Below are 20,475 nucleotides of genomic sequence, written 5' to 3'. Positions count from 1 at the left end.
TCATCATTAAATCCTCGCAGTTGGGAGGGATATTTTTTCTTTATTTTATTTCCTGGCCTTCTTCCTTGTACATGGTCGGTTTTGATTTTATTGAAAATATAACTAGTGGAATTTGTGGTGAAAAATGTTTGCTACATGTCCAGCACGTTCGTCCAGTACTCCTCCTCCGTTTGATCAAGAAGAAAGTCCATGTAAGATAGGTCGAAGTCGGCGTCGAGGAAGTTCTCGCTCGGTCCTTGTGAGGAGACGAAGTCAGCGTCGTCAGACGCCATGCCCAAGCATGCCTCCTCTACCCAGGGGCGGATCCAGGATTTGAACATTGGGGGGGCCAAAACTTGTGCCGCTACATTCATTGTCGATGGTGCGGGAGAATTTAGAATTCATTATATATTTAGAAAAACTCGTGACCTAAGTTTTCTATTGGTAGTTTGATATCAATATCTCGAAGTAATATTGTGACATTGAAATAAGCTGTCGGCCCTTGTTTCACATCGGAGCTACATGCGAACTTGTATGGTCTAAAGACCAGTTATATGATAACGTTAGGGTAGAATTCAATTTGCCATCCTTTTGATCATTCACATCTATTCAGCATCTATTACTTTGCATTTCATTATTGCTATTCATAATATGGGTTTATTAATTGGTTAGGTACTCTAATTACTACATCAAGCTGAAGCGTCTGAGTATTCGAATTGCTTTCCTCTCACATTCGTGACATTCTTCACATGCAGGTACTCCTTATCTACAACTCTATTTGCCATCAAACAAAAATATATATAGCTTTCACCTGCTCAACTTCACCTATAGAGCCCAGTAAATTCTTCACTGTTGACCAACATAACTCGATGTTTTTCAGGGGGTCTATTTGTTGATCGCAAAATGCCTCTATTTGGCATCCTATTATCAATATATACACTATTTCCATTCCCTGAATTTTGTAATAGCAGATCTGGAGTTTGTCAATGTTTTTCTTTGGCTTAGTTTATCCTTTGTTGAATGTTCATTGTATCTTATTCTTTGGAACACTCCAGTCTAGTAGATATGGAGTCTGTCAAGTCTGCAACTGAAGAGTAGAGACCTCCTCCACACTGACAGCACCCTACTTTTATCTTTCTCGTTGTTAGCGACCTCAACGCCACTGGCTACGCAATATGCTTCAGTGTTGGGATAAACCTTCACCATGATCCACCAACTTTTGGTTTCTCCGGACGACAATTTTGAAAAGAGATCTCTGCTTGAGTGTCTTCAAATTTTGCTCATGAGAAGAGAGCTAAAAGCAGGACTGATCCAGGATTTACACATGGACTGGGGTGGGGGGGCCATGGCCCCCCCAAGTCACTATGTAAATCCGCCTCTGCCTCTACCAATTCTCTTCCTCCTGCGACGATCCCCTCCTCTTGCGCTACTAGTGAAGAAGAACAATTATTAGATGTGAGCAGATGGTGGAGCTGCTGCGAATAAGTAAGCAGTGCTTGTGGCGGCGGCGGAGATGAAGGCTGGGGTTCAAGTGCTTGTTGGTAGTGGAAGAATGTCCGGGTGCACCTCTGGGCCTTGGTCTGGATGATGGTTGTGTTCTTGTCTGGTCCAGCAGCAGCTGCTCCTGTTCTCGCAACCTCTGGTGATGGATCGGAGTCGGGGGTGAGGCCGTCGTTGCCTTTCGGTTGGCACGAGGCTGCGACGACTCTCTTGCCCAAGGTTGTGTTCCAGTAGTTCTTGATTTCATTGTCTGTTCGCCCTGGCAGTCTCCCTGCGATCAGAGACCACCTGTGCAGCCATCCAAAAAACATGTCAATTCGACTGTTAATTAAAACTATATTTATAAAATTTTCGATATTCAACAATCAACGCGACAAGCACGCCACCTGTTGCCGAGGAGTTTGTGGAGCCTGATGATGAGTTCCTCCTCGTCGGAGGAGATGTTGCCCCGCTTAATGTCGGGCCGCAGGTAGTTGAGCCACCGCAGGCGGCAGCTCTTCCCGCAACGGTTCAGGCCTGTATCACCAAACAGGGAGATTAATTAATTATCATGTGTGGGTGAATCGGGATACATATATATGTACTGATCATCACCTGCTTTCTTGGGGAGGTTTCTCCACTTGCCTTCTCCATGAGTGTTGATGTAGGACACAAGGATCTGGTCTTCAAGAGCATTCCATGCCCCTCTGTTGAGTCCTTCCTTTGCGCAGCATGGCCTTCTCCCCATCTCTAGCTCTCGATTGATGAGAGGGGGATCGAACATTCAGTCTGCATATATACTAGTAGATAGCAGGCCACTGTTCGATCTCCGGAAGCTATTGATTTTGAAAGTTAGATGGCAAGGTGGTTAGCCTAGAATTTATTTAAATTAAATCTACATGGAAATTAAAAGCCTCGTGGACTTGTAGTACTGCGTGTGTGTGTGAGTGTGTGGACGAGGAGACAGCAATAGCATATTTAATTAGAGTTTATTATGGATAGTAAAGGTGTGTTGCATTGTAGTATTGCATGATAAATGAGGAAGAGCGCTAGAGTTTGGTTTGCTGTACATTGATTGGCTACCGAAGGAGGACATTTTACCAAGTATGGAACAACTTGAGTTTGAATTTGGAGACTCAGCTTTTTCCGGATTTTCCACTCTTTTAGCTCCATCAACTGCTCAAGATGTTCAACATCAAGACAATGGATTCTTGGTTTAAAATTGACAAGGAGAAAGTAGAAGAGCAAGGTTTCCATTTTCTTCGATCACCAAGCCACCACGAATGTTAGCATCTTACTTAATAGGAGTATGTCTCAGCCGGCCGAATTTGTATTTAATCCGGAAAAATGTGTCAAAAAATTCAATAGACCTTCAAACATATACCACAAAGCCTAATTTGAACACCTCTAGCATCAAATTACAACACAAGAGATTTTTTTTTTCGCAAAAGATGATTATGTTCTAATTTGAGCAAATGATTAGGGAGTGTGAGGGAGGGTATGTCTGAGAATTGATCCTTGACTCTATTATAATAAATCAATTAATTGGTCATTAGGTGAAAACTTTTTTTCTCTCTATAGCCTTTTATGCTTGTGAAGTCTTCACGTAATAATAAAATTATTACGTGTAATCTGATATCACTAGTTCAAATTGCGAAAACGTCTTACAATATATTTGACGTGAAGGGCCGCCACCACCACGAGAGAAAAGCTAGATTCCATGGATCCAGCCGACAGACACAGTTAGAGGCGCAAGAGGCCCCATGATTAGACGTGCGATACTTGAATGCGTCACATGTCTAGATAAGAAAAAGTAAAATACAATTATAGAAAAAATTAATAAAAGCTTCAAATTAGCCAACGGTAATTTCCTAAAGGACGTCCGTGAAAATATAAATTTATTAAAAACGTACATTACTTTATATTTATTAAAAAGTACATTTTTTTTAATACATTTCTTATTTTATCCTCATGATAATTTAATTTTTTCTACTGTTTTTCTTTTCTTCACTATATTTCTCTCTCTTCTCTGTCGGCAGAAGATAGTAATAATATTAGTCAATTTTTAATCATATTTTAATACATTTGAAGAAGTCAAAATAAATAATGGACACCATATTTGGACTCCTTGCAATTTTAGAAATTCATAGGAACTGAAATGGGTGCAATCGGAGCTTTCTAGGTCGATCAGTGAGTTTCGGTCAAAACCAATATGGTGTACATTATTTATTTTGATTTTTATAGAAACAGCAAAATCAAAGAATTGGCATAAAGCTCACGTTGGGCTGATATGGAATCATATCAGCGCCTGATATGGAATCATATCAGGCCCAACGTGTGTCTGATATCATTCTATATCAAGCCCACGTTGGGCCTGATTTGAGTCCATAACAGGCCCAATGTGAGTTTTTTTGCCGATTCTTTAATTTTACTTGTTAACATCTATAAAAAGTCAAAATAAATAATGGACACTATATTTGAACTCCTTGCAATTTTAGAAATCCATAGAAACTGAAATGGGTGAAATCGGAGCTCTCTAGGTCCATCAGTGGGTTTTGACCAAAACCCACTAATCGACCTAGAAAGCTCCGATTGCACCCATTTCAGTTTCTATGAATTTCTAAAATTACAAAGAGTTAAAATATGGTGACCATTATTATTTTTGGGACTCCTAGTAGTGGACCAGAGGTTTTGAAAACCCTAAATCTCTCTTTTTTTTTTCCTTTTTTTTTGTTTAGGCCTGATATGAAGAGATATCATGCCCATGTTGGGCCTGATATCTCCCCATATCAGACCCAATGTGGGCCTGATATGGGAGATATCAGGGCTAGTAACAACAAAAAATAAAAAAAATATAAAGAGAGATTTAGGGTTTTCAAAACCTCTGGTCCACCACTAGGAGTGTCAAAAATAATAATGGACACCATATTTTAACTCCTTGCAATTTTAGAAATTCATAGAATCTGAAATGAGTGCAATCAGAGATTTTTAGGTAGATCAGTGGGTTTCGGTTAAAACCCACTGATGGACCTAGAGAGCTCCGATTCCACTCGTTTCAGTTTCTATGGATTTCTAAAATTGCAAGGAGTTCAAATATGATATACATTATTTATTTTAGCTTTTTATAGATGTTAACAAGTAAAATCAAAGAATCAGCATAAAAGCCCACGTTGGGCCTGATATCATTCCATATCAGGCCCACGTTGGGCATGATTTGAGTTCATATCAGGCTCAATGCGGATTTTTTTGCCGATTCTTTAATTTTACTTGTTAACATCTATAAAAAGCCAAAATAAATAATGGACACCATATTTGAACTCCTTGCAATTTTAGAAATCCATAGAAACTGAAATGGGTGCAATCAGAGCTCTCTAGGTCCATCAGTGGGTTTTGATCGAAACCCACTAATCGACCTAGAGACCTCAGATTGAATTTCTAAAATTGCAAGGAGTTAAAATATGGTGTCCATTATTATTTTTGGCACTCCTAGTGGTGGACCAGAGGTTTTGAAAACCCTAAATCTCTCTTTATTTCTTTTTTTTTTAAATTTTTTTATTTTTAGTTGTTACTAGGCCTGATATCTCCCATATCAGGCCCACATTGGGCCTGATATGGGGAGATATCAGGCCCACATTGGGCCTGATATGAAGAGATATCAGGCCCAACGTGGGCATGATATCTCTTAATATCAGACCTAAATAAAAAAAAAAGAAAAAAAAGAAAAAAAAGAAAGAGAGATTTAGGGTTTTCAAAACCTCTGGTCCACCACTAGGAGTGCCAAAAATAATAATGGACACCATATTTTAACTCCTTGCAATTTTAGAAATTCATAGAAACTAAAATGGGTGCAATCGGAGCTTTCTAGGTCGATTAGTGAGTTTCGGTCAAAACCCACTAATGGACCTAAAGAGCTCCGATTGCACCCATTTCAGTTTCTATGGATTTCTAAAATTGCAAGGAGTTCAAATATGGTGTCCATGATTTATTTTGGCTTTTTATAGATGTTAACAAGTAAAATTAAAGAATCGACAAAAAAGCCCACATTGGGCCTGATATGAGTCCATATCAGGCCCAATGTGGGCTTTTATGCTGATTCTTTAATTTTACTTGTTAACATCTATAAAAAGCTAAAATAAATAATGTACACCATATTTGAACTCCTTGCAATTTTAGAAATCCATAGAAACTGAAATGAGTACAATCGGAGCTCTCTAGGTTCATCAGTGGATTTCGACCGAAACCAACTGATCGACCTAGAAAGCTCCGATTGTACCCATTTCAATTCCTGTGGATTTCTAAAATTATAAGGAGTCCAAATATGGTGTCCATTATTTATTTTGACTTCTTCAAATGTATTAAAATGTGATTAAAAATTGACTAATGTTATTCCTATCTTCTGCCGACATAGAAGAGAGAGAAATATAGTGAAGAAAAGAAAATAGTAGAAAAAGTCAAATTATCAGGAGGGTAAAATAGGAAATGCATTTAAAAAAATATGTTCTTTGGTAAATATCAAAGTAGTGTACACCTTTTGATAAATTTAGATTTCTACGTACATCCTTTGGTAAATTGCCGATTAGCCAAAGATTTGTGTTCTTGGATGTTCTCTCTCTTTTTTAATAAGCAAAATTTAGGAAAATCCTTTGATAAATTCATTGGAAAATTTGAGAAGCTACCTCAGGAGCATGTTGTAATGGAAAACTATAAAACTTGAAGATGGGAAGACCTGGAGATGGATATAATAGCTATATCCCACTGGTAAAATTCAACGGTCGATTAACCGATCCGGTTAAATTTGGGCCTAACTTGTAACTCACCCATCTAGCCAATAATAATAATAATAATTTTTTAAATTGATTTAAATTTTTTAAATGAGAATCTCTCATTTAATAATATTTATAATATTTTAAAAACATTAAGGGTGTGATTCAATATAAATTACTTCTTTTTCTTTTAAACTATTTATTCTCAATTTTCTAATATGAGATTATTTTATCTTTCTATTAAATTAATTTTTTAACCTATGCCCTTTAAATTTTGATACGAGAGTATTCCAGCTTTAAATTATTCAATTATTAAGAGGGTGTTTGACTAAACTTATTAAAAATAGATTATAAATTTATATAATTTATAAGTTATTTTAGGAGTTTATAAGTCATTGGTCTTATTTTAAAAATAAGTTGTTAAAATGATTGGGTGAACTTATTACAATCAACTTAAAGGTATTGATGTGTTTGGTATTATAAAATCTTTTTATTAATAAAATTATCAAAAAGAGTATTATACTATTAATAGAGGGTTTTAAGCTTTTTATTAATAGAGGATTTTCGGTGAATTCCTGCATCGGGGGAGAGAAAATTGAAAAGAGGCATTGACCGAAAAGATGACACATCGCTGGAAGAGAAGTCGGCGGAGATAGAAAGATATTAAGTTTATAAAAATTTATGGAGGATAAGATGAGGATTTATGAAATTATATAAGGATATTTTAGAGAAAAAATTATTAAAATAAGATCTGTTTTAAAAAAAGTAGGTCTTTCATACTTTTTAAAAACAACTTATAAGTTCCAAAATAACTTATTTTGACAACTTATAAGCTATTTGGAAAAAAATTTCCCAAATAAATTGAAGAGCTTATAAGCTCCAAAACAACTTATAAACTATTTTAGAGAACTTATAAGTTCAACCAAACACCCTCTAAATCTATTAATATCTCTTTATCCTTTCATCACCTAATTAATTGAGTTTATACATACCATTTGATTTATATAATATATTTAATATTAATTTATTCAAAAATAAAATTATATATATAGTGATGGTAAAAGTTGGTATCAAGGTGGCACACAAAAATATATCAATGTTCATGTCAGATAAAAAAAAATTATTAGTATCAAGTGCAAGATCAAGTGGTACGAAAGTTGCAAAAAAAATTTAAAAAAAATACAACTACAATGTAGAAAATTTTGATACTAAAATAACTAACAAATTACTATTAAAACATGTGAGAGTTAGAGAAGAGGTGAATAACTTCTATTGCATCGACATGAATGTGCAGTAGAAATTTTAATTAAATTTGACGACACATGGATAGCACTAAAATTTTAGCTGGTTTGCCGCCTCCCAAGATGACTATTTCGAGGTCTAGTCCTAGCAATTTATCACTACTTCTCTTTTCTTTCTCGGATACCTTTCGGAAGTGAAGAAACTTCTCACAACACATGTTTTTTACAAACAACACAAAGAAACAAATACAAATGAAAGCAAAAATACTTTACAATTGAGAGAAACTGTGCTTGGGATGCTTGCTATAATTGCTTTGGATTGTCTTTTGACGACGGGAAATGCAACGATACTTCATCTCCAACCCCTTAAGAATTGACATCTTCAAATTACATCGAAATCCACCTTTATAGAGTTGTCCTTATGGTTGATTTCTACCTATGAATCAACTACTAACCTTCACCAATCGATTGTCGTAGAGAATCCGATCGTTAAAACCTACATGACAACTTTTTCTACTACTAGTTGAACTAGTTAATCGATATGGGAGTGTTCTGTTTATTTGAAACTATCCACCAATCGATTGTTGTTCCACAACAGTTGATTGCTAGTGAATTTGAGATTCAACAATCTATTGGCTCTATTCATGTGCAACAGTCGCATGTGTTCTCGTGGTCAAACGCCAAAGCCCGAGCTCGGGTGGATTGTTGTACGTCAACTCCCGCATGTGCCCAAGTTACCCTGAGTCAAAGTGAGTTCTCGTTTATTGACTCTTGTGCACGCTTGAGCATCCCGAACTCGATCAACCTGAGTTTGAGTGGGTTGTTGGGCACTCACCCAAGCACCTTGAGTATGAGTGAGTTCCTGTGGATCGAGCACCCTAGCACCCTCGAGAACCCCGAACACCCAGAACATTTGGAACATCGTGTTGGATATATGTGAATGGTGGAAGAGACATGAAGCTCCATTGTGAATGAGATTTTTATCCCATATTGGGAGTTTCAAGACATATTAGTCGGTTTATATTAATTCATATGTATTGATGATGTGAACAAACGCATGGAGAGAGACTCTCTCTCACGCGTGGGTGGGCAGGGGGATGCAAATCCAGGGTTCGGATTACACTGAATCATGTTGACTCGTGTGTGAGCACGACTTGCGTGCACCGAATGTCGAACCGATCGGGACAAAATTTGCTCAAGTGGAATAACTAATATTTTACCACATAAATCTTTTTGCTACTTATTTAAGTGTGTAATAGATACATTAAATTAGAGATTAATGTAGTGAAACGTTGGTGTTTCACAACTCAGCGAGTAATGATCAGTAACATTGGCCTTTACTCTGAGCTCCTATATAAGGAGGCTGCGATCATTAGCAGAGAAGGTTACTCACACAAAAAGCAGAAGCTCTCCACTTACGTTCCCCTCCTCCTCTGTCGTGCAACTCTTGCTCGGTGGAGTGCCCGTGATCGCAATCGGGTATCATTCAGTTTACCGTAACCACTAGTGCTTGGTGGGAATCATGGTTAACCTTTGTATCCTTGGAAATCGATGACCCGAGTAAACTCAAAGTACAGCGGGAGATGGAGCGAATCTGTTTCAAGGAAGTGTGATCATTATAAACCTCGGTCCATTCGCCCGTTGGGCCTCTCTGTCCGATCGGTCGCTCGCTCACTCAGTCAGCCACTCAGCTGCTGGGCTTCTTTGCCCGCCCAACCGCCCATTCACTCATTCGTTTGGCCTCTTCACTCACTTAGCCTCTTCGTTCGCTCGGCTGCACGTCCGTCCGGCTGCACACTCGCTCAACGTCTTTGTCCACTCGGCTGCATGCTCGTCCGACCGTACACTCGCTCGGCCATTCTATCTTTGGCTGCTCTGCCTGTTTGGTCACTCGATCTGATCGGTGACTTGACTGTTCTGCCAACCCTGCTGCTCAACCGATCTGCCCTATCGACCACTCTTCCTGGTCGACCACTCTACTGCTTGCCTGCCCGATTGCTTTGATCCACTTATCCACTGAGACTTGGTGTTCAACAGTCTCCACTGCTAGACCTGTCAGTCACCCGGGACATTAGGTTGCTCTACTTATTTATCTACTTGCCCACTCGACACTCGTTTGCTCGGACTCGCTCGCACGACTTCTCGTCCGTATGGACTCAGACGCTCGAACTTTACTGCTCAGACACTCTACTTGCTCAGCCACTCCGCGGTCATAACTTGACAAAAACCAGCCATTGCTGACAGCCTGAGATCATCTGCTCAGGTCATCTTGACAGATAAGTAAATTTAATTCGGTATATTTAAATTATGCTAATTCCTAAAATCTTCGGAAGATTATTTTTCCAACACACCGTGCATCTTGAACCCATTTTCGTTTTGTAAAATACCGGAAATAGGCGAATATGAATAAGGGAATTTTCCGGAATTTTTGGATATTTTTCGGGAATTTTTCGGAGCTCGTATAGACGAGTTAACGGGGATAAAAAAAAGGGCCCGGGAAAAACCTGTTTGGATTACCCATTTAGGCGAGGAAATGTTTATTTCTTAAATTCCTTTTTCTTTTTATTTTGTTTTCTCTTTTTCCTTATTTCCTCCGTTTCTCTTCCTCGCGCACCCGAGCCGCTCCCTTCTTCTTCGCCCGATGCCGTCTCCCCCTGCCCTAACTGCTCGAGGCAGTTCTTCTCTTCTCCTTTTATTTTCCTTCTTCTTCTCCACTTCGCCTTCCAGTGCCGAGCTCTTTCTCCTCTTGGCAGCGTCGCCGGCCACCTCCTCTGTACCGACCACCAGATCTGCCCCAGCACTGTTGTCGCCTTTGCCCTAGCGCCGCCACCGAGCCTAGCATCTCCACCGACGCCGAGCAGTGCCGGCGACCCATCCTCTGCTCTAGACTCACTCAGCATCGCCGGCCACCCGTGCCCTAGCCACTGCCTACTTCTTGAAGTGGTGCCGACACCTCCTTTGCTCGATTTCCTTACTGATGCCGCCGACGCCCTCTCTGATTCTCACTGTGCCCTAGGTTTTGCTCGGGTTGTTTCCGGCCAGGAGCAAGGAGGATTCAAGTTATTGCTTCTTCCTCTCTGCTACATCTCGGCACAGCGCCGTCGGCCACAGGAAACCCTAGTTGAGGTGGGGTGTGGAATTAGGGTTGTGGTATGATTTTGGTTATTGATTTTCAGTTCATGTTCTTCCTCAGTTCTTCTTGTTGTTATTGCCAGTGTAGCCCTAGCCAGTATTCAACAGCCGCTGGAACCAGTCGCCGAAGAAGGAACTGCTGATTCGAGGAAGCCACAAGGTTCCTGGCAGCAACTTCGCTGTGACTTCGGCTATAAATTTCTAGCATCAATAGGGGGTTGTGAGAATTGAGGTAAGGTGTAGTGCAATTGTTTCTTATGTTGTAGTGTGTACTGATTTGAAGGAAAGGTTAGGAATGAGATTGGATTCAAATTTTTATTGAGTTCAGGTTGACTAGGTTAGTAGCAAGTTTTAATTTGGAAGGTGAAATGGATTAGGTTTGGAATTAAATTAATGGTATGATTAGGGTTAAAGCAATTAACCCTAAATAATCGTTGGATTTAATTTTGGTAGGATTAATGCTATATGATTAGGGTTTTGCCCTAATTTAGTGTTAGAGTTTTTTATTTGGCTATTTATATGAGTTGTAGCTAAATAAAAATGTATATATATTGGTGACACAGGACTTTGACGCGAGACGGGTATCTTGGAGTCAGATTTGGACTTTTCTTATCGGAGGCGGGTACTTTTGACTTATGTCATTTGATATACATAGTAGTGAATTTAACAAGTTGCATTAATTATATTCCTTATTTGTTTCGGTTAGTCACTACCCAATACCTGTTTGGATTGATTGCTTGCTTTGCATCTCATGTATATTTTACCTGCTTATACATGTTTATAGGGGTAGTGATATACCATACTTTGCCATGTTCAGGACCTACGTTTTATACCTTCTGTGTACCCTTGGATTGATTTTATTCGTTGACCTATGATGCACTGTTATATATATGTGGATTAGGTCAGGATATTTTGTGGTTAGTGCCATGCACCATTTGTATGATTGCATGCTGTGCGATAGTCTGCTCCATTATTGTTGAGCACATCGCCAGTTACATGGATCTGCACACACCACCACTCATGGGTTAGTGGTCGATTCAGGCTGAGTGTGTTGCAGCAGGGACTCTTTTAGGCACCGTTGGTCCGCTCATGGGTAGTGTGACACAACGTGTTATCCGGTAGGGATTCCTCCCCGTCATCGTGTACCGGGAGTTGAGAGCATTGCGCTCCCCCATTTATGATTTGGGGTAGGAGGATAGGTGTACTCCGACAGCATCCCGTCCACTCGGTCACTCATCAGGAGTAGTGACGACAGAGTGCACGGTTGTCACAGCCCTACCCACTCGGCCTCACTATTGTGTGAGATGATCGACTGGCGTCAGGGGTGACCAGGACGCATCATTGGCATCATATGCATGATGCATTTATTCCTTGTGTTTGCTGCATTTATATGCTGCATATTGTTTGGATACCTATGTTTGACATGCATACAGGATTTCCCTATCCCTCGGACTGTTTGACCTTATACTCAGGTCCTGGTTAGTACAGTTTCTCTCCTGTTTACTTCAGATGCATTTTTATCTTTCTTATATCAGGAGACTGTACGCATGATTAGTGCTAGGTGTTATTTCCCTACTTTGTATATCAGTTGTACCTGCTGAGTGTTGGACTCACCCCGCCTCCATTGTTGTTATATTTCAGGATGATGCTGTCAGGAGAGAGTTCCAGTTGCTAGTCCCCTGCAGACCACCAGCTGTAGTTGTCTTTTGGTTTTGTTTTGTTTCTTATTTGACTATGTTTGGACTTAGTCTTGTGTTGGTTTTACTTATGGATTTTGTATGGATTCTTATCGTTGATGGTTTTGGTATGATTTGGTTTTATTCTACTACATGCCTGCCTGGACGGCAGAAGAGGTGAGTTCGTCGGATTTGAGCATTTCGAGTGTAGTGGAGTAGGGTGGATTTGAGTCAGAGTACTATTGTTTTTGTTTACTATTATTAACTACATGGTTGTGACAGCCAGAGGCTGATTAAATTATATTAACTGCGTGGTGTTTGCTTTTATTTATTGTTATGATTCCAGCCGCATGTGGCTGAGGTATATGTGTTCTGTAGAAGTTTCAGATTATCCGTCGTACAGGGGAGGTGCTGCCGAAATTTCTTCGGACAGGGACTCCTCCGGGGCGTGACACGTTTGCTCGAACCTCTTGACCCTAAATTCAAGGTTTATAGTTTGTCAATTGATTGCTACTAACCTAGCAATCGAATGTTAGTCCTATTTAAGCCTTTTCAAGACTGAATTCTCATCTTGCTTGGTTTTCGGTTGACCTCAACCTACCAAGACTTTCATTTTCCCACAATCTAGTCCACCGACCTATCAACATTTTTGTTGTCTAACATCTGGTCAATTTTGACTTGTCGGGACTTCATGCACCTAACATTCGGTCACCCTCTACATGCTAGGACTTTGTTTGCTCATGCTAAGCATCTGATCTTCCTTAACAAGTTTGAACTTCCGCACTCACCTAACATTCGGTCTTCTATGACTTATTAGACTTTTCATACTTGCCTAACATCCAGTCTTTCCTGACCTATTAGGGCTTTCATCTACACGTCAAGTATCTGATCCTCTATGATCTACTTAGTCTTCATCCATCTCACACCAAGTGTCCGATTAACTTTGACCGACTTGGAATTTTCTTCGTATGTCAAGTGTTTGGTCCTCTATGACTCAGTTGAACTTTCTTCTGCCAGTTCCCTGTTGGACTTCTAATTACCAAGTGTTCTGTCAACCATAGCTCACTTGGACTTTCCATATCTTGTCAAGTATTTGGTCAACCTTAATCTACTCTACTCTTCGCTTAATAGATTGATCAACTATTAAGTATCCGATCAAACTTGAACTACTTGACATTTCACTCAACTAATTAACATATTGATCAAAGATCGAAACCCCAACTCAAGATTGGTCATCAAACTTGATAGGGGTCGATTGCATCAACAATCTCTTTTTTTTTTTTTTTTTTTTTTTTTTTAATGTTTGACAATATATTTAAGTTATGCTAACTCATTAACTCAACATCTTACTTCTTATGGCAACAAAGGTTTCCTAACTTGAACCTTTCAACTATGTTGGCTTTAATTCCCTATCCTAAGTGGATACATAATCAACTTAAATAAGTTCTTATCTTTTTTTTTTTTTTTTCATATTTATAAATTTTTATTTTTTTAAAAAATAAAATATAAATAATAATCTTGAACTATCAAGAACCATGAACCAAATCGTAATAGATGGTTTTGAACCTTGAACCGTAACCACCTTTGAAGGTTAAGGTTAAGGGTCAAAGTTTTTCGAATCGTCGAACTGATGGTTTTGAATCGTTAAACCATCAATTATGAATTGTGATCAGGTCTATCTAAAGGTAGACAATCTTTAGCCTTTCTTTATCTATTAAATAAATCTGGAATACAACTTATACAAACTTAGAAGTTGACCTTCGAGATATTCATTCCATTTGATATTTAAATCTTAATTCTCTTATTATTCTTCTGAGTGTTACAACTACATCACAAGATAGTATGTTGCATTTTAGATTTATTTATGAGTGAATTTGTCATTGTTATCAAATTGTAGGGAAACAACTCTAAGAGATTTTTATTGGTGCAATCAATCTTTGGTCAAGATTGACCAAGTTGATCAATCTCAAGTTTACTTGAATTGGGGTTTAGATGTTTGACTAATATGTTAGTTGGTCAAGTGAGACATCGAATATGTCAAGGTTGACTAGATACTTGACTGTAGATAAATATGTTAAGTTGGTTGAGCGAAAAGTCAAATAGGGCAAGGTTAACCTGATATTTGACAAGATATGAAAAGTCCAAGTAAGTCACGGTCGATTGGACACTTGGCGGTCGGAAGTCCAACATAGAGTTAGCATGAGACAGAAAGTCCAAGTGGGTCACGGTTGATCAAATATTTGTTGATCGAAAGTCTAATAGGTAGTTGGCAAGAAGAAAGTCCAAGTAGGTAACGGTTGATTAGATAATTGGCGGTCGGCAGTCTAACAAGAAGTTGACATAGTACACGAAGTCCCAACTTATCAAAGTTGATCGGATGCTAGACAATAAGGAAATACTGGCAAGTTAAAGTTAACTGGATGCTAGGCAAAGAGAAAGTTGCGACAGGTTAAGGTTAATTGGATACTAGGCAATGAGGAAGTTACAACATATCGAGGTTGATCAAATACTAGGCAACGAGAAGTCTCGACAGGTAAAAGTTGACTAGATGTCGAGAAAAGAAAGTTCTTGTAGGTTGAGGTAAACTGGATACTGAACAAAGTGAGAATTCAACTTTGGCACAGTTAAAATAGGAGTATTAGTTAATTGATAGGGGGTATCAATTGACTAATGGATGTAAAACGCCAAAAATAGGGTTGTTATAGTAAACCCTAAGTTGTGCTACAATAAATGTGCTACAATATTTTGCTACAACACTCACGAACATTAATTTACTACAGTATCAATTGACTGATGTGTTCAATCAGTTGATTGATGGCTTGAAAAATTGAATATAAGCAAATCGATTCGATCGTTCGAATTGATGGATGACATCAATCAACTGATAATTGATATTAGTCGACTGATGTTGATTAAAATTCAAACAAAAGCAAGTCAATTCAACAATTTGACTCGACTGATGGTTGATATCAGTCGACTGATGTTCAAATAATCGACAAATCAGATAGATGTTAGAAGGTTTAAAAGTCATTCAACAGTAGGAATAGTGTCGAAGATCATATTAATCAACTAATGACTAATATCAGTCTAATGATAGGCAAAAATCAATCTTGACCTAAAGACTATAAAAGAGGAATTTTGAGAAGATTTTCATAGCCAATTTTTGGAGGTTTGTGTAACGACCACCCTTCTTACTACTACTCTCTAAGGGCGACCGTTACCTAACTATTACTCTACTTACTAGTGTCACTTATGCTAATATTAGCAACACTTAGATTTATCACGGCCCTAGAGAAATTCCTACCGAAAAATTTCGGCAGAATCTCCCCTGTACCGGTGACCAAATCAACAATACAAACAATCTATACTCAACCACAAGCGGCTGGAACATATATTTTCACAACCACGCAGTATAATAACACAATAAGAAGAAGGAAACTACTCTAGCAATAGCAAACAACTATATCACTCCAACAATAGGACCCAACTACAAGTGCGGAATAAACTTAATTACAATCTCAACTCATAATAATATTTAAAGAAATTAAAAGAACTCTAAATAGAAGAGTCTTGACAATTTGCCAACAAACTCTGGATCTCTCCATAGTCCAGTCATCACACACCTTCATCACCACCACCTTGTCGCATTCCTTTCATATTTTAGCTTTTCCTTTATCTGCAGTAGGAGGAAAAAAGAAATCTATAAGCGAAACGCTTAGTAAGTACTAATCTATCTCACAAAAACTCGAAATGCATAAAAATAATGCAACAATACTAAAACTGAAATGCTAAAAGAAAAGCTGCATGTACTCATCTAATAGCAAAGTACTCATGGTGTACAGAAATAAAACTGAACACTGGAAATAATACTAAAGGAAATTGCTCATGTGTATCTAGTAGTAAAAGGACTAAAAATAGGAATCAATACTGCTCCTGTTAAACTGATAGCAAAGAAAAACTAAGGAATCTACTCATGTAATTCTAATAGCTAATCATGCTGCTCATCTAATAGGTAAACATGAAAAACTACTCATCTACTAGATAAACATGGTAGAATAAAGAACTAAACTTACTGATTTTTAGAACTATATGAAACTTATTTCATTTGTTCCAAACTTAATCTTTAATACTTTATGTTTATTTAAAACTCGTTTTACTTGTTCAAAAACTTATACTTATAATACTTCAAAATAATAATCAACTTCTTCTTGGGCCCAAACTTAGTACCATCTTATGCGCGTTCCCTAATAGGTTGGGGTAGCGAGTCACCAATCCTAAAAGAGCAGACCTTGGTCTACTAGGGCCAAGACCTTGGAATTGGACACCTGGATTTGTTTAACGACAACCTTGTGAAGTCGGGTACTAGCCTCTTCTTAAAAGTAAAATACTTATAATCTTAATTACTTCTTCTTTAAATGCCTTGGCATTTTAATAGACACCTTGTGTGCCAAAATCCCTAAAGTCTTGACTTTGGAATTTACTTAAGGCCTTGGCCTTTCTCTTTCTTTTCTTTTTCTTTCTTTTACTTGTTAATACTTCTAAAAGTATTTAATAGGATTCTTATTTTTCCACTAGAATACATGACTGTTCATGCTTGTTAAAATAGCAAATGAAAACAACTTTGAGCTTACTAATCATGCTATAAAATAGAGCAAAAGAAAGCAACTTTGAACTTACTAATCATGCTATAAAATAGAGCAAAAGAAAGCAACTTTAAGCTTACTAATCATGCTATAAAATAGAGCAAAGAAAGCAACTTCAAGCTTACTAATCATGCTATAAAATAGAGCAAAAGAAAGTAACTTTAAGCTTTCTAAACATGCTGTAAAATAGGGCAAAAGAATGCAACTTTGAGCTTTCTATACATGCTGTAAAATAGGGCAAAGGAATGCAACTTTGAGCTTCCTATACATGCTGTAAAATAGGGCAAAAGAATGCAACTTTGAGCTTCCTATACATGCTGTAAAATAGGGCAAAAGAATGCAACTTTGAGCTTCCTATACATGCTGTGATAAGAGCAAAGAAAGCTAATCTAATCTTACTAATCATGCTACAAGATAGAGCAAAAAGAAAACTAATTTGATCTTGCTAATCATGCTACAAAATGGAGCAAAGGAAACTAATTTGATCTTGCTAATCATGCTACAAAATGGAGCAAAGGAAACTAATTTGATCTTGCTAATCATGCTGGAACTTACGGCTGTTCATGCTCTTGAAATGCCAAGAACTAAATCTATTCATCAATAAGGAACATAAGGAGACATGCTTGAAGATGTAATTAATCAGGCTCTTCAATGGCAAGGAAATTCAAGCACAAAACACAACTCAAAGAACTAAAACAGCAAGCCAAATGAATGCCTAGTGTTGTCTTGAATCTAATCCGAAGGCTTTTAAGTAAAGATTTCTCTCACAGCAGTATCATAATTCTAAATGCTACACTTAGGTTCAAAACTGAAGTTTACAATCTCTAATGTTGAAAGGCATTGTTCGGCTTGATAAACAGGGCAAGGAAAAATAAAGCCCTAGCATATAATTCTACTCGGCATAGCAAAAACCGAAGAAAGGAAATGAAAACCGAAAGCTCGGAGCAACTCCTACCACAGGTGAGTAGTACTTACATCGCTGTTCTTGAACTTACAACCGAAGAAAACAACTTCTAGGGTTCGGAGAGGTGAAGGTCTCGGCGTCTCCTTCGGGTCCGCGTGCTCTCCACGACGAGAGGGTCACGGTTGGGTGAAGACCGGCCGAAAAGAGCCTTTCGCCGGTGCCGGAGATGAAGCCCTAACACGGCTCTGTTTCGCCCGAGCAAAAGAGTCGCGCGGTGTCGCGTGTGAGGAGAGGAGAAAAGGGTTTCGGCTCGGGAGAAAAGGAAAACCTAATCCCTTTATAAATAGGTTTTTTTTTTATCAACTATAACATATATATTTCTCGCTTCATACTTATTAACAAAACACTCGCAGCTCGGTTGGTTGGCTGCGTTCGGTTAAGTCGGGTTCGGCCGGAGGTCTTGGGTTCGAGTCTCAACTTTCACATTTTTGGTCAAAACTTCTTTCTTTTTGTAAACATACTAAACGACCTCCAAAAATTACGTAAAAATACTCTAAAAATTTCTAAAAACCTCTAGAGTATTTTAAAAGTATTTCTAAATGTTTTTGAAGACATTTAGAACTCGAAATAGGGAAAATTGGATCGTTACAGTTTGAGTGTTAGAGTGTATACTAAAAGCCTAGCTTTTGTAAACATTTATTAAGAAATAAAAGAATCACATTGGTCAAATATCTACATTTTATTTGTTAAGTGTAGTTGTTCAATTAATTTATATTGTAGATAACATGGTGTGTGGTGTCACACATAGAAGATCATGTTATCAGTTGTTTATAAATTATAAACAGTTGCTCACGACTAAGATGGAAAGGAATAAACCATTGGAATAGTCGTAGTGTAATTAGGTATTAGTTTATCTTGACTAATAAATTACACAAGTACACTCTAAGTGTATTGAGTAGGACTATTTTAGGTAAGTTCTTTTTATACTGACTTAATAAAAGAACAAAATCTTAATTATTATGGAAGTGTGTGCTTTTAATCCTAATATAATAACAAGCACATATATTTAGTATTTATTTCTTTAACTTATCAAAGGGTGAGATTTAGCTTGATAAATCAATAGTCCCGATAAGTTGGGAAATGATATTACTGTTGGTTGCTACTCGGAAAATCCAATGGCTCCACTGTACAAAAATTGTGTACGTGATCTGAACTTTTCCTAGCTACCATGTGTTCTTTTAAGTTAAACTTGTATCTCCTGCGGAACTTAACACGTTTGATTCCAAGTTTAACTTATATGTTCTTTTAGGTTTAGATTTGGATCTCCTGCGGAACTTAACACGTTTGATCCAAATCACCTAGATTATAAATTCAATTAAATATTAGTTTCCAAAATTGGCTTCCAGTACTACATGGCGAGGCACTTGGCCTTCTTGGATATGGGAGCAACCACCACCGACTAGACAAAGCCTTTTAAGGAAAGTTAATATTTAATTTCCTTATATAACTCTAGGTTAACCAAAAGGAACAATCAAATCACAAGGAAAAAAGAAAAAGAACACAACATCGAAATTAAATTCGAAAAACAAGAATCGAATGTCTCTTGTATTTGGTATTTATACAAAGAAAAATTAACTAGTATGATGCAGAAATTAAATACTAGTTATACCTCTTCCTTGTATGCTAAAAATCTCGAGATCTTCTGCCGTATCCCTCGCCTCCTCTTGGACGTCGTGTGGGCGATGATCCTCGAAGACGAACACCACCCGGAGAGCTTCTCCTCCTTCTCTAGAATTCGGCCACCACCACCACAAAGGAGCAAAAGAGAGCAAAGGGAAGAGAGGGAGAGGGGCCGGCCACTTGATGATCTCCAACAACACAATATCAATTGTTCTATTCTTCAAGGCCTCCCCTTCCCCCCTTTTTATATTAGTTTCCCAACAGAAAATTATGGAAAGAGTTTTATAAAAAATTAGACTCATTCCTATTTCCTTTTAATTTTTTCTTTTTCTTTCCTTTTAATTAATCAATCCTAAATTGATTTATTAATTAAACAACTATTTGTTGATGTTTAATTATTTGACCGGCCCCTTGCTTGGGCACCAAGCAAGGTGGCCGACCACTTATTAAAAGGGAAAGAAAGAAAATTTTTTTATAAAATTTTAAAAGAAGAAAACTTCTAATAAAATTTTACAAACTCTTTTTTTTTCTAATGTGGATATTAAAAGGAAAGTTTTAAAATTTAAAACCAAGTTTTAAAATTTAAAACATCTCTAATAATATTTCTTTTTAAAAGAAAGTTTTATAAATTTTACAACTCTCTTTTAAAACCTTGTGGCCTAATTTAAATTAGGAAAATTTTATAAATTTTTAAAATCTCTCTTTTTACAAATTGTAAATGTCTGAGGAAATTTAAAAAATTCAAAAACAACCTTCCTAATTTAAATATTATGGCCGGCCCCCTTGCCCAAGGCAAGGGTCGGCCACTTCTAGAGAATATGTGGCCGGCCATTGCTTGGTCACCAAGCAATGAACCGGCCCCTTCTTGGACACCAAGATAGGCTTTTCTTTGGATGGACTTGAGGCTTTATTGAGGCTACAACAGGGACCTAGAGGAGAAATTGGTTTTGGCCTTCCGATGAGCTTGAGTATCCCGTG

The 20,475-nt window shown here is 37.8% G+C and overlaps 1 protein-coding gene and 1 long non-coding RNA gene across 2 annotated transcripts; one reads left to right on the top strand and one right to left on the bottom strand.

Moving 5' to 3' along the window:
• Positions 1-288: 288 nt before the first annotated feature.
• Positions 289-1,013, top strand: LOC121983329. Its single transcript, XR_006112460.1, has 3 exons — positions 289-361; positions 652-734; positions 860-1,013. It is a non-coding gene; the product is annotated as an uncharacterized LOC121983329 (long non-coding RNA).
• Positions 652-2,273, bottom strand: LOC121983318 (transcription factor MYB1-like). The gene is made up of 3 exons (XM_042536261.1): positions 2,074-2,273; positions 1,866-1,995; positions 652-1,767 (listed from the first exon to the last, which is right to left on the bottom strand). Exons 1-3 carry the CDS (start codon positions 2,240-2,242, stop codon positions 1,260-1,262), a joined length of 807 nt encoding a protein of 268 aa, XP_042392195.1. The 5' UTR covers positions 2,243-2,273; the 3' UTR covers positions 652-1,259.
• Between the last annotated feature and the right edge of the window lie 18,202 nt (positions 2,274-20,475).

This window comes from Zingiber officinale, chromosome 1B, assembly GCF_018446385.1.
Source record: "Zingiber officinale cultivar Zhangliang chromosome 1B, Zo_v1.1, whole genome shotgun sequence".
NCBI classification, from domain to species: Eukaryota; Viridiplantae; Streptophyta; class Magnoliopsida; order Zingiberales; family Zingiberaceae; genus Zingiber; species Zingiber officinale.
Note: the sequence above shows the minus strand (reverse complement) of the source record. Positions and strands in the feature narration are given on the sequence as shown.

Bases quoted from the DNA above. Each gene is read 5' to 3' on its own strand.
- LOC121983318 (XM_042536261.1), bottom strand. From the start codon at position 2,242: ATGTTCGATCCCCCTCTCATCAATCGAGAGCTAGAGATGGGGAGAAGG. The intron at 1,996-2,073 runs GTGATGATCAGT...TTGGTGATACAG, and splicing joins AAACCTCCCCAAGAAAGCAG to GCCTGAACCGTTGCGGGAAG. The intron at 1,768-1,865 runs GTGGCGTGCTTG...ATGGCTGCACAG, and splicing joins CACAAACTCCTCGGCAACAG to GTGGTCTCTGATCGCAGGGA.